The sequence below is a fragment of the Pristiophorus japonicus genome, chromosome 1, assembly GCF_044704955.1.
Source record: "Pristiophorus japonicus isolate sPriJap1 chromosome 1, sPriJap1.hap1, whole genome shotgun sequence".
Classification (NCBI taxonomy): domain Eukaryota; kingdom Metazoa; phylum Chordata; class Chondrichthyes; family Pristiophoridae; genus Pristiophorus; species Pristiophorus japonicus.
Window position 1 is genome coordinate 413,999,427 of NC_091977.1, and position 13,257 is coordinate 414,012,683.

The 13,257-nt window shown below is 42.9% G+C and overlaps 1 protein-coding gene across 1 annotated transcript in view; it reads left to right on the plus strand.

The window, feature by feature from the left end:
• The window catches only part of LOC139267338 (uncharacterized), a 79,068-nt gene that overhangs the window by 18,023 nt on the left and 47,788 nt on the right, over positions 1 to 13,257 (plus strand). The window contains exons 7-11 of the mRNA XM_070885548.1: positions 732 to 935; positions 7,414 to 7,525; positions 7,716 to 7,787; positions 8,875 to 9,021; positions 11,696 to 11,861. Of these exons, the coding sequence (XP_070741649.1) occupies positions 732 to 935; positions 7,414 to 7,525; positions 7,716 to 7,787; positions 8,875 to 9,021; positions 11,696 to 11,861 (701 nt within the window). The remainder of the gene's footprint in view (positions 1 to 731; positions 936 to 7,413; positions 7,526 to 7,715; positions 7,788 to 8,874; positions 9,022 to 11,695; positions 11,862 to 13,257) is intronic.

Here is a 13,257-nt window from a genome sequence, read left to right on the forward strand (position 1 = left end):
ATTATTTAAGAATATAGGTATGGGGAGAATACAGAAAAATAGGATGATGCAAATTCAACACCTGAAGGTTGTCAATTCAGCATTGGTAACACCTCTCTTGTGCTAAAGCATCTCTTTGCATTAATGGAAATTTTCCAATTGCGCACAGTGGTGTTGCACTGAAAATCTGTGTCGTTTGCCATCCCCAGGGCTTTTTAACTAAAACCATTTGTGAAATTACATTTTTAAAATTGGAAAAGGAACAGACTGGAACTGGAGGTTCCCTACCTGCCACATATTTTGGTCCAGTTTTAAACTGAAAGCAACTTCAGGTGGTTAGGGCAAACAAAAATAACTTTTGCATTGGGCACTCTTAAATATCCTCTTCTCGTTCCCAAGTTGATCAATAATTCATTTATCTGGAGGTATTGATGTCTCCCACTGCTTTGGTTATCCAACACTCAGCTGAAGATGTTGTTCTCTGCTGCAAGGTAGTGATTTTAGACGGACAGATGTCAATGAATCAGGAATTGGACGATTTCACCACCATGTCCTATGAAAGACTAGCAAGACTCTGTCCTAGTCTTGATTGGAACTTGCATTTGTGATTCAGGCTTTCACTTTCAAAGCCATAACCGCCTTTTACTATATGCTGAACATTGGTGGTAGAAGCCTAATTTTTCATAATCTCTACTGTAATAGAATACTTGAGATTTAGATGATCTAATCTTTATTTCAAAATTTTTTGACAGAAAAGCATTCTGAAGTCATTTCGAGAGCATCTGATACAGGCCTCGCTGATCAAAGACCACTGAGATATTCAGTATGGGTTTCATTTTGTGAGATTTACAATGAATGTGTGTATGACCTATTGGATGTAGTTCCAACTTTAAAAAGCCAGAAACGTCAAAACCTGCGAGTCTGTGAAGATCAGAAAGGAAATAGTTACATTAAAGGTGCAGCCTAATCTTCTTGATGAGCTGTTGTATAAATAAGATTTAATTGTTTATAAATTCTTTTTAACATGACATGTATTTAAAATCATGTTGCCTGAGGACCTGGTGGATAAAGACCATCCATAGGGCTCAAAATTGGCCAGGAGTTGCTCCGTTTATTTTGGGGGTAACTTGATTTTTCTGGAGTATCTTAAAAATCCCCATTTTGCACATTCAATTTTCGCCAGTGTAAGTGAGTTGATTAGGATTTTTTTTTAGTTTCGTTTTTTTTTCAAAAGGGGGCGTTACGAGCCACCCATGCCGGTTTTGGCCATTTAAGCCACTTTAGACAGCTAATAGTTACTCCAAACTAACTTAGGCCAGCGTATGTGGCCACACAGAAAACCCTTGTGGAGAGTTAAGAAATCAGAGCAGGTAGGTACATCGGAGGGCAGCAGAACTTAATGACTTGACTAAAGAATGTGAATAGAATCAAACAAGACATCATACGACAAACTTCGCAAAGTTAATTTGCTATTCAACAGAAGCATTCATGGAAGCTTAAACTACAAAAATAAAAGAAGTAAAGAGAGAAAACATATTTCCATAATTTTTTCAAAATATCCAAATAAAAAATAGAAGTACCTCCTGCTTGTCTTATGTTCTCCTAGCCGCCTAAGCTCACCCACCATCAGCCCGCCCCTTACAAACAACCCTACCTCCTGGGGTCGGGGATCATAAGAACATAAGAACATAAGAATTAGGAACAGGAGTAGGCCATCTAGCCCCTTGGGCCTGCCCCACCATTCAAAAAGATCATGGCTGATCTGGCCGTGGACTCAGCTCCAATTACCCGCCCGCTCCCCATAACCCTTAATTCCCATATTGGTTAAAAATCGATCTATCTGTGATTTGAATATATTCAAATGAGCTAGCCACAACTGCTTCCTTGGGCAGAGAATTCTACAGATTCACAACCCTCTGGGAGAAGAAATTCCTTCTCAACTCGGTTTTAAGTTGGCTTCCCCATATTTTGAGGCTGTGCCCCCTAGTTCTAGTCTCCCCGACCAGTGGAAACAACCTCTCTGCCTCTATCTTGTCTATCCCTTTCATTATTTTAAATGTTTCTATAAGATCACCCCTCATCCTTCTGAACTCCAACGAGTAAAGACCCAGTCTACTCAATCTATCATCATAAGGTAACCCCCTCATCTCTGGAATCAGCCTAGTGAATCGTCTCTGTACCCCCTCCAAGGCTAGTATATCCTTCCTTAAGTAAGGTGACCAAAACTGCATGCAGTACTCCAAATGCGGCCTCACCAATACCCTGCACAGTTGCAGCAGGACCTCCCTGCTTTTGTACTTCATCCCTCGCAATGAAGGCCAACATTCCATTTGCCTTCCTGATTACCTGCTGCACCTGCAAACTAACTTTTTGGGATTCATGCACAAGGACTCCCAGGTCCCTCTGCACCGCAGCATGTTGTAATTTCTCCCCATTCAAATAATATTCCCTTTTATTGTTTTTCTTTTCCCCAAGGTGGATGACCTCACATTTTCCGACATTGCATTCCATCTGCCAAACCTTAGCCCATTCGCTTAACCTATCTAAATCTCTTTGCAGCCTCTCTGTGTCCTCTACACAACCCGCTTTCCCACTAATCTTTGTGTCACCTGCAAATTTTGTTACACTACACTCTGTCCCCTCTTCCAGGTCATCTATGTATATTCTAAATAGTTGTGGTCCCAGCACCGATCCCTGTGGCACACCACTAACCACCGATTTCCAACCCGAAAAGGACCCATTTATCCCGACTCTGCTTTCTGTTAGCCAGCCAATTCTCTATCCATGCGAATACATTTCCTCTGACTCCGCATACCTTTATCTTCTGCAGTAACCTTTTGTGTGGCACCTTATCGAATGCCTTTTGGAAATCTAAATACACCACATCCATCGGTACACCTCTATCCATCATGCTTATTATATCCTCAAAGAATTCCTCATGTAAATTAGTTAAACATGATTTCCCCTTCATGAATCCATGTTGCGTCTGCTTGATTGCACTATTCCTATCTAGATGTCCCGCTATTTCTTCCTAAATAATAGCTTCAAGCATTTTCCCCACTACAGATGTTAAACTAACTGGCCTATAGTTACCTGCCTTTTTGTTTGCCCCCTTTTTTTAAACAGAGGCGTTACATTAGCTGCTTTCCAATCCGCTGGTACCTCCCCAGAGTCCAGAGAATTTTGGTCGATTATAACGAATGCATCTGCTATAACTTCCGCCATCTCTTTTAATACCCTGGGAAGCATTTCATCAGGACCAGGAGACTTGTCCACCTTGAGTCCCATTAGCCTGTCCAGCACTACCTGCCTAGTGATGGTGATTGTCTCAAGGTCCTCCCTTCCCACATTCCCGTGACCAGCAATTTCTGGCATGGTTTTTGTGTCTTCCACTGTGAAGACCGAAGCAAAATAATTGTTTAAGGTCTCAGCCATTTCCACATTTCCCATTATTAAATCCCCCTTCTCATCTTCTAAGGGACCAACATTTACTTTAGTCACTCTCTTCCGTTTTATATATCGGTAAAAGCTTTTACTATCTGTTTTTATGTTTGCGCAAGTTTACTTTCGGAATCTATCTTTTCGTTATTGCTTTCTTAGTCATTCTTTGCTGTCGTTTAAAATTTTCCCAACCTTCGAGTTTCCCACTAACCTTGGCCACCTTATATGCATTGGTTTTTAATTTGATACTCTCCTTTATTTCCTTGGTTATCCACGGCTGGTTATCCCTTCTCTTACCGCCCTTCTTTTTCACTGGAATATATTTTTGTTGAGCACTATGAAAGAGCTCCTTAAAAGTCCTCCACTGTTCCTCAATTGTGCCACCGTTTAGTCTGTGTTCCCAGTCTACTTTAGCTAACTCTGCCCTCATCCCACTGTAGTCCCCTTTGTTTAAGCATAGTACGCTTGTTTGAGACACTACTTCCTCATCCTCAATCTGTATTACAAATTCAACCAAACTGTGATCACTCATTCCGAGGGGATCTTTTACTAGGAGATTGTTTATTTTTCCTGTCTCATTACACAGGACCAGATCTAAGATAGCTTGCTCCCTTGTAGGTTCTGTAACATACTGTTCGGAGAAACAATCCCGTATGCATTCTATGAATTCCTCCTCCAGGCTACCCCGTGCGATTTGATTTGACCAATCTATATGTAGGTTAAAATCCCCCATGATTATTGCCGTTCCTTTTTCACATGCCTCCATTATTCCCTTGATTATTGTCTGCCCCACCGTGAAGTTATTATTTGGGGGCCAATAAACTACGCTCACCAGTGACTTTTTCCCCTTACTATCTCTAATCTCCACCCACAATGATTCAACATTTTGTTCATTAGAGCCAATATCATCTCTCTCAACTGCCCTGATATCATCCTTTATTAACAGAGCTACCCCACCTCCTTTCCCTTCTTGTCTATCCTTCCGAATTGTCAGATACCGCTGGATGTTTAATTCCCAGTCTTGGTCACCCTGCAATCACGTTTCTGTAATGGCCACCAAATCATACCCATTTGTAATGATTTGTGCCATCAACTCATTTTAGTTTATTTTGAATGCTGCATGTGTTTAGGTAGAGTGTTTTAATCCTGGTTTTTAAACCATGATTTTTAGTTTTGACCCCTCCTGCAGCCCCTTTTATATTCATACATATTGTCCCTTCCTATCAACTTGTGGTTTACACTTACCCCAGTGCTACTCTGCTCTGTTGCCTGCTGCCTTTTGCATTCTTTCTTGGGGTCCTGTTCATCTGTGCTCTCACCCACTCTAACTAGCTCAGAGCCCTCTCCTGGGTTCCGAATACTCCTCGCATTGAGGCACTGAGCTTTCAGGCTTGCCTTTTTATTACACTTTGACCCTTTAGAATTTTGCTGTACAGTGGTCCTTTTTGTTTTTTGCCTTGGGTTTCTCTGCCCTCCACTTTTACTCATTTCCTTTCTGTCTTTTGCTTCTGTCTCCATTTTGTTTCCCTCTGTCTCCCTCCATTGGTTCCCATCCCCCTGCCATATTAGTTTAACTCCTCCCCAACAGCACTAGCAAACACTCCCCCGAGGACATTGGTTCCGGTCCTGCCCAGGTGCAGACTGGCTGGTTTGTACTGGTCCCACCTCCCCCAGAACCGGTTCCAATGCCCCAGGAATTTGAATTCCTCCCTGCTGCACCACTGCTCAAGCCACGTATTTATCTGCGCTATCCTGCGATTCCTACTCTGACTAGCACGTGGCACTGGTAGCAATCCCGAGATTACTACTTTTGAGGTCCTACTTTTTAATTTAGCTCCTTAAATTCATCTCCTAGGACCTCATCCCTTTTTTTTTTTTACCTATGTCGTTGGTATGAATGTGCACCACGACAACTGGCTGTTCTCTCTCCCTTTTCAGAATGTCCTGCACCCACTCCGAGACATCCTTGACCCTTGCACCAGGTAGGCAACATACCATCCTGGAGTCTCGATTGTGGCCGCAGAAACGCCTATCTATTCCCCTTACAATTGAATTCCCTGTCACTATCGATCTCCCACTCTCTTTCCTGCCCTCCTGTGCAACAGAGCCAGCCACGATGCCATGAACTTGGCTGCTGCTGCCCTCCCCTGATGAGTCATCCCCCTCAACAGTACTCAAAACGGTGTATCTGTTTTGCAGGGGGATGACCGCAGGGGACCCCTGCACTACCTTCCTTGCACTGCTCTTCCCGCTGGTCTTCCATTCCCTAGCTGGCTGTGGACCCTTCACCTGCGGTAAGACCAACTCGCTACATATGTTACTCACATCATTCTCAGCATCATGGATGCTTCAGAGTGAATCCACCCTCAGCTCCAATTCCGCAACGCGGTCCGTCAGGAGCTGGAGGCGGATACACTTCCCGCACACATAGTCGTCAGGGACACCGGAAGTGTCCCTGAGTTCCCACATGGTACAGGAGGAGCATATCACATGACCGAGCTCTCCTGCCATGACTTAACCCTTAGATACACTTAATTTGGCGACAACAATGTTAATAGTTTACTTACTGATATAAAAAAAGACAACAATGTTAATGGGTTACTTACTGATATAAAAAAGAAAAAGAAAAGCTACTCACCAATCACTTACCCCTTTGGTTGTCACATCACCTTTTGATTTCTTTCTACTTCTTTTTTGCTTTTTCTCCCAAGTGGAGCTGTAAAAGCTCGCCTTTATAGGCCTCACCACGCACCCCGGACTCGCGCTGCTCGAACTGTTGCTGCTCCTCCGATGTTGGGCCTTTATAGGCCTCATCATGCACCCCAGACTCGCGCTGCTCGAACTCTCAGATTCTCCAGGATCAGAACAGCACCTGGGGTCAGAGATCAGACACGTCTGGGGATCAGATCTTCCCTGGAGGTCGGGGCTCGGACCGCCCATGGAATTGGAACCCCTACCACGATGGGGTCGGTGATTGAACCTACCCTGCAGTTCGGAATTCCTCCCTCTCTTCTCCCCGCCCCACCCCGGCTTGGGCCCCGCACCAACCTGATTATTGTGGCCACCTAGCCCAGGAAGGAAGTGGGCTGGCCTGTGCGGGAGGTCACTCGGCTCAGGATAGGGGCGCATCAGGTCTCAAGCAGCAGCATGCACAGAGGCTGGGGGCAGGAGCTACCGCACATGCGCGCACACTCCAACGCGCATGTGGAGAGCTGCCGGCACTGTTTCTGGCGCAGGGCCTTAGCTCCACCCCCAATCGACTGGCCATGCTGCACCAAGCCCTGGGAGAGGTAACACAGTGACTAGAATCTGGGGACATTTTATCGACTCCCCTTTTCAGCCTACAAAGTTGCCGCATTTCTGGTGAGTGCGCCAAAAAAAGGGGTGGGCCAATTTTGAACCCGATAGTACTAAATCATACAGATAAGAAGGTCAAAGGTTTGATTCCCAATCGGGTGACTACTTATTCTCAAGTCCCACAAACAGTATTAAGATTTATGGTGGCATCGGCTGAGGGGTGGATGTTGATGAGAACATTGGGGGAACTTCTTGCTCTTCTAATAGTGCCTTGGGATCTTTAATCTAAACAGGCAGAATGAGCCTCAGTTTACCACTTTTAACAATGGAGTGTCATCCAAGGTTCTCACCAGAATTTGAGCATGTCGCCTTTGACACAGAATTGAAAATTCAAGTCAAGCTTGCATTTAGGCTGGGAAAGGAAAAATGGGCAGGGTTCCTGCTCTGAATTACTACCTGACTCTTGTTGGAAAGTGCGCAATTTTGAATATCTTTTTTTTTTCTTTTGAGGATCAAGCTCAACTGAAGCCTTCATAGTCAAATGACTTTGGAAAAGTAAAATGTTAAAAAAAATATATTTTTTTTTGCTGCTTTTCTTTGAATAGAAATCAGGTCAATGTATGAATATTTACTGTTTCCAGTGACTGTAATTATATTTATTCTTGATGTTTGTTTGAATTGTTCTGGATATTTCAGATCTAAAGTGGATCAACATTACTAGTTCAGATGAAGCTTTCAAATTCCTAAAAATAGGAAATAAAAATCGAAGCTTGGCTTCCACCAAAATTAACCAACAGTCCAGCCGAAGGTATGTGTGATTCTGACTGTTACCTTTTTAGATTGAAATAATTAGTTAGTTAGCAATCGGTAAACCTAAGATTTTGTTTGATTTGCCAAAATTAATTTCATGTTAAAAATTTTGAATCTTAATCAAAATCCTTTTATACATAAAATTAAATATGTTTAATCTGAAATTACCTTCTGAAACTATCTTGCAGTCACAGCATATTCTCCATTCAACTGATGGAAATAATTGGTGACGACAAGCCCCATGTTATCAGGACTTCTGAGTGAGTTACCAGTTTAATTTTTAAAAAACTAAACAATAATCCAATTATTCAATTTTCACATCTTCTGATTACCATCGTACCTTAAGTCTTGAGTCTGTATGCTGTTCTGTGCCAGGGCATTACATTAGCAAGTTTTGTTTGATGAATATAGAACCTTGCACATGAGGGGTCCATTCGGCCCATGTCTGTTCTGGCTCTTTGACAGAGCTGTCTAATTTAGACCCACACCCAAACTTCTATCCCATAACTCTGTAAATTACTCCTCCTTCAAATATGTCTCGAATTGGCTTTTGGCAGTTTCTATGGAATCTGCTACACTTGCGGGTAGTGCATTCCAGATCTTAATAGCCCTCTGTGAAACAACTTTTTCCTCATTTCCCCTCCTAGTTCTTTGGCCAATTATTTTAAATCTATGACCTCTGGTTAGCCACCCACTTGCCAGAGGAAACATCTTCTCTCTACTTGCTCTATCAAAACCCCTCTTAACTTTGAATACCTGTTTTGTGTCTCCCCTTGGCTTCTACTCTAAGGAAAACAATTACAACCAATGGGGCCTGTTTAAGAACAGTCTTCAGTAGAAGTTAAAGAAAAAGAAAGAAAGATCTTGCATTTAAAAAGTGCCTTTCGTGATGTTGGGATGCCCTATAGCGCTTTGGCAATGAAGTATGTTTGACGTGTAATCACTGTTGTAATGTTGAAATGTGGCAGCCGATTTGCACGCAACAATGTCACAAACAGCAATGAGATACATGACCAAATAAGCTGTTTTGGTGATGGTCTTTGAGGGATAAATATTGGTCTTATACTCGGGAGAACTGCCCTGCTCTTCAAAGAAGTGCCATGGGATCTTTTACGCTCATTTGAGGGCAGACGGGACCTCTGTTTAATATCTCATCTGAAAGACAGCACAAGTGTCGGCTTGGATTTTGTGCTCCAGAGTGGGGCATGAACCTACAGCCTTCTTTCTGGTGCAAGAGGGCTACCACTGAGCCACAGCTGACACTTGGCAGATTAGTTCATAGCTTTGGCAATATTTTACTTTAAGGGGAAATATACTTTTGTCAATTTATATTTTTGCTGACTATAGGCTATCCTTGTGCGATTTAGCTGGGTCAGAGCGTTGTGATAAAGCACAAACTTTTGGAGATCGACTGAAAGAGGCAGGAAATATCAATAATTCTCTCCTTATCCTTGGCAAATGTATTTCTGCACTCAGGCAGAAGCAGCAGAATAAGTAAGTAATGAAATAAATTACATTGCTTGGATTAATTTAGCGAGTGGAAAACATTGAAATTTAAATGTTTTCTTTTTTGGATTGTAAAACCTAGTCGTGTGTAATTTTTTTTGTTGCATCAGAATAGTGGGTTAGTGTTTTTATTTTGTGTAGGACTAATTAATGTTTTGTAGTTATGGATGATGGTTCAAATTTGCTTTACAACAAAAATTCCCATCTCATTTTTAGGAACTTAATGATTTATTATGGGCTCAATTTTCCCCAGTTATCGGCGCTGTTTTTTTTTTTACGTGCGTGCTATTTTTGGCGTAAATTTAAAATATCCAAGTTTCCCCAAAGTTTCTGCGCCAGCGTAACTTGGTCAGTTACGATTTTTATGCGTAACCTGATGTCTGCGCCAGTTTTTAGTGTTTAAGCAAGTGTGGCCAACTTGCATTTTTCCTCGGACGGCATATGTGACCATTCCCAAAAAACCTTCTGGGCACTTAAGAAAAACCAGTGCAGATTAAAAAAATCGGTGCAGAAAGACGCCATTGTTTACAGGCAAAGTTTTGGAGGGAGTCAAGAAGGCAAAGAATATGCATCATGAAGCTTAATTTTTTCAAAGTCAAAAGGGAGAAAATTGAAGTCTAATGCAATTCTTTAATTTCTGATATTTTTTTTTCTCCCCCCAAAGTACCACGTCATCACCAAACGTCTCCTCACTGGGCTCGAGGGTCTGAGCGTCAGCTGGCAGAATCACTCCCTCACAGCTCGGGGCTCAGCTTCAAAAGAAGCCCGGGTGGGGGCGTGGGGTGAAAGCCAAACCAAAGGGATGCGAACCCTTGGGCTATACAGCAGCTTCAAAACAAACCTGGGAGTGGTGGGGTGGATGCCGAGCCCCTGTGTCCAGGCGAGGGAACAATTCTGCCGGCTGAACCTAGAGTCCGGTGAGGAGACGTTTGGTGGTGGGGTGGTACTTTGAAAAAAAATCAAAAATTAAAGAATTGCATTAGACTTCATTTCTTTCTTGACAGCCTAGCTTCCTGTTCTAAACAAGCCTATTGCGCATGCGCAGACCAGGGTGTGGTCCATTCTAGGGAATTGACCGGGGAGGGGGCAAGGGAGGAGAGGGAAGGAAGGTGGTGTGAGTGGTTTCTTTTCTCCTGCCGTTTTGAGCTTCTTGCAAAACTACAATTAAATTATGGAGGCAATATTGACTGTCGTACCTCGTACATGCCTTCTGCATGATTGTGCTGCGGAGGAGATGATTGATTAGACATCATCACATGAGGAGCCTCTGAGCATGTAGGATGATGAGCAGGAGGCCTTACCCACATTGTATATATTGCGATAGGTGTTCATACCTGCACCTGTGTGAAAAGGCTGCGTTTCTGCAAATAAGTTGTAACCGAGACCTGAAAGTTAATAAAAGCAGACCTGCACCCTAGAAGCATCAGGAGGACTGCTTTGTCAGTTGAAGTAAAGGTTATAGCTGCACTTTCATTTTATACATCTGGATCATTCCAGGCCACAACTGGGATGTGTGCGCCATTTCTCAACATGCAACACACATCTGCATTCGGCAAGTGACTGCTGCACTATATGCCTGGAGGAATTACTACATAAAGTTCCCCATAAACTGCCCAGCAATGCGTGACAGGGCTGTGGACTTTTCCAGGATTGCTGGCTTCCCAAAGGTACAGGGCTGTATTGACTGTACCCACATCACCTTGCGAGCACCTTTTAGAGAATTCAGAGATGTACAGAAACAGAAAAGGCTTCCACTCCGTGAATGTGCAGCTCCTCTGTGATGACCTGCATTGCATCATGGCAGTTGATGCGTGATAAATGCAAAAAATGCTGGAAATACTCTGCAGGTCAGGCAGCACCTGTGGCATAAGAAACAAAGTTGACATTTCAGGTCAATGACCAAAAGGTGGAAATTTTCCAGTTCTGGGTGAGAGCAGGAATCTTCTGTCATCAATGTACTGGAAAAAGAGATGAGGAAGTGGACCTGAGTAGGACTGGAATAAAGAATGTTCCACATATCCCATGAAAAGGCAGGCATAGCTAGAACCCATGTGGGTTCCCACAGCAACACCTTTTATTTGGGGGAAGTGAAGCATTAATGTTGATATATTCTCCCTGTCATAGGGTGATTTTTTTTTTTAAGCTGTGTTCTAATTTGTGTAGATAGCATTTTTTTTTCCTGAGAACTTTGCCAATGCTTTAGAAAATTTGGAAAATGTTAATCCATTTTGTGACACATTGCACAATCTGGTACTATATTGTGCAAAGTGCTTCCTTTCAAAATGGACGTTAATGATCTAAACCAAATGTGTGTAGACATTCGTAGGACTAAATATGGAGATGCCCATATAACTTGCATACTCAAATTAATGTTAAATTACATTTTAAATATATTGAAACTGATTTTTATTAATATTTCATTAAATATTGAATGCTTATTTCCTAATTGTTCCCCGTGAAATACTTCCTGAATTCCAAGATCAGATTCTATAGGTAGCAAATTTCTTGCATTTGTGGTTAAACTAGAGGTAATATCTCCTTTTTGTTTTTCACTTTCAATTTTTATTCTTGGGAAAAGTCCTGGTATTTGCGATGGAAGGATTTTAACACTCAAATCTTCATTGCCTACTATTTCTAACTCGTCCTATCTTTTGGCTACCAGACTGAAACAAATTGTTGTTCCTTTCCGAGAGAGCAAGTTGACTCGCCTCTTTCAAGCTTTCTTTTGTGGCAAGGGCAAAGCTTGTATCATTATTAATATAAACCAGTGTGCTTCCATGTATGATGAGACTCTTCATGTAATGAAATTTTCAGCAATTGCTAAGCAGGTAAGATATTATTCATTGCTTTTTGTCTTGCTTGCTCCCTCGACCCTATTTCCACTAAACTGCTGACCACCCAATCTCCCTTCCTAGCTCCCATGTTAGCTGATATTGTTAATGGTTCCCTCTTGTTGGATACCATCCCACTCTCCTTGAAATTTGCTGTCATCACCCCTTTACTCAGAAAAACAATCCTTGACCCCTCCATCCTTGAAAACTACCACCCCATCTCCAACCTCCCTTTCCTCTCAAGTCCTTGAACATGTTGCCTCCCAAATTTGTGTCCCACAACTCCATGTTTGAATCCCTCCAATCAGATTTCCTTCCCTGCACAGTACCGACAACCGCTCTTGCCAAAGACACAAATAACATCCTATGTGACTGTGACAAAGGTAAATTATCTCTCCTTCTTGACTTGTCTGCAGCCTTTGACACGGTTGACTACTCCATTCTCCTCCAACTCCTCTCCACCATCATCCAGCTGAGTGGGACTGCACTCGTCTGGTTCCATTCTTATCTATCTGATCTTAGCCAGCGAATCTCCTGCAATGGCTTCTCTTCCTGCTCCTGCACTGTTATCTCTGGTGTCCTCCAAAGATCTATCCTTGGCCCCCTCCTATTTCTCATCTGCATGCTGCACTTCGGCAAAATCATCTGAAAACACAAAGACAGTTTCCACATGTACGCTAACAACACCCAGCTCTACCTCACCATCACCTCTCTTGACTCCTCCACTAAATTGTCAGACAGCTTTTCCGACATCCAGTACTGGATAAGCAGAAATTTCCTCCACCTAAATATTGGGAAGGCCGAAGCCAGTGTCTTCGGTCCCCGTCACAAACTCCTATCCCTAATCACTGACTCCATTCCTCTCTCTGCCAACTGACCTGAGGCTGAACCAGACTGTTCTCCACCTTGGTGTCATATTCCCCGAGATTAGCTTACGACCACATATCCACACTATCACTACGACAGCCTATCTGCACCTCTGGAACATCGCCCGACATCATCCCTGCCTTTATTACCTCTAGACTTGACTATTCCAGCACACTCCTGGCTGGCCTCCCACATTCTACCCACCATGAACTTAGTCATCCAAAATTCTGCTGCCCATGTCCTAACTCTCACAAAGTCCTGTTCACCTATCACCCATGTTCTCGCTGACCTTGTTTACAAATCCTTCCCTATCTCTGTAAATTCCTCCAACTCTACAACCCTCCAATATCTACGCTCCTATAATTCCGGCCTCTTGAGCATTTCCGATTTTAATCGCTCCACCATTGGTGGCGTGCCTTCAGTTGTCAAGGCCCTAAGCTCTGGAATTCCCTCCCTATACCTCTCTACCTCTCTTTCCTCCTTTTTAAGATGCTCCTTAAATCCTACCACTTTGACCAAGTTTTTA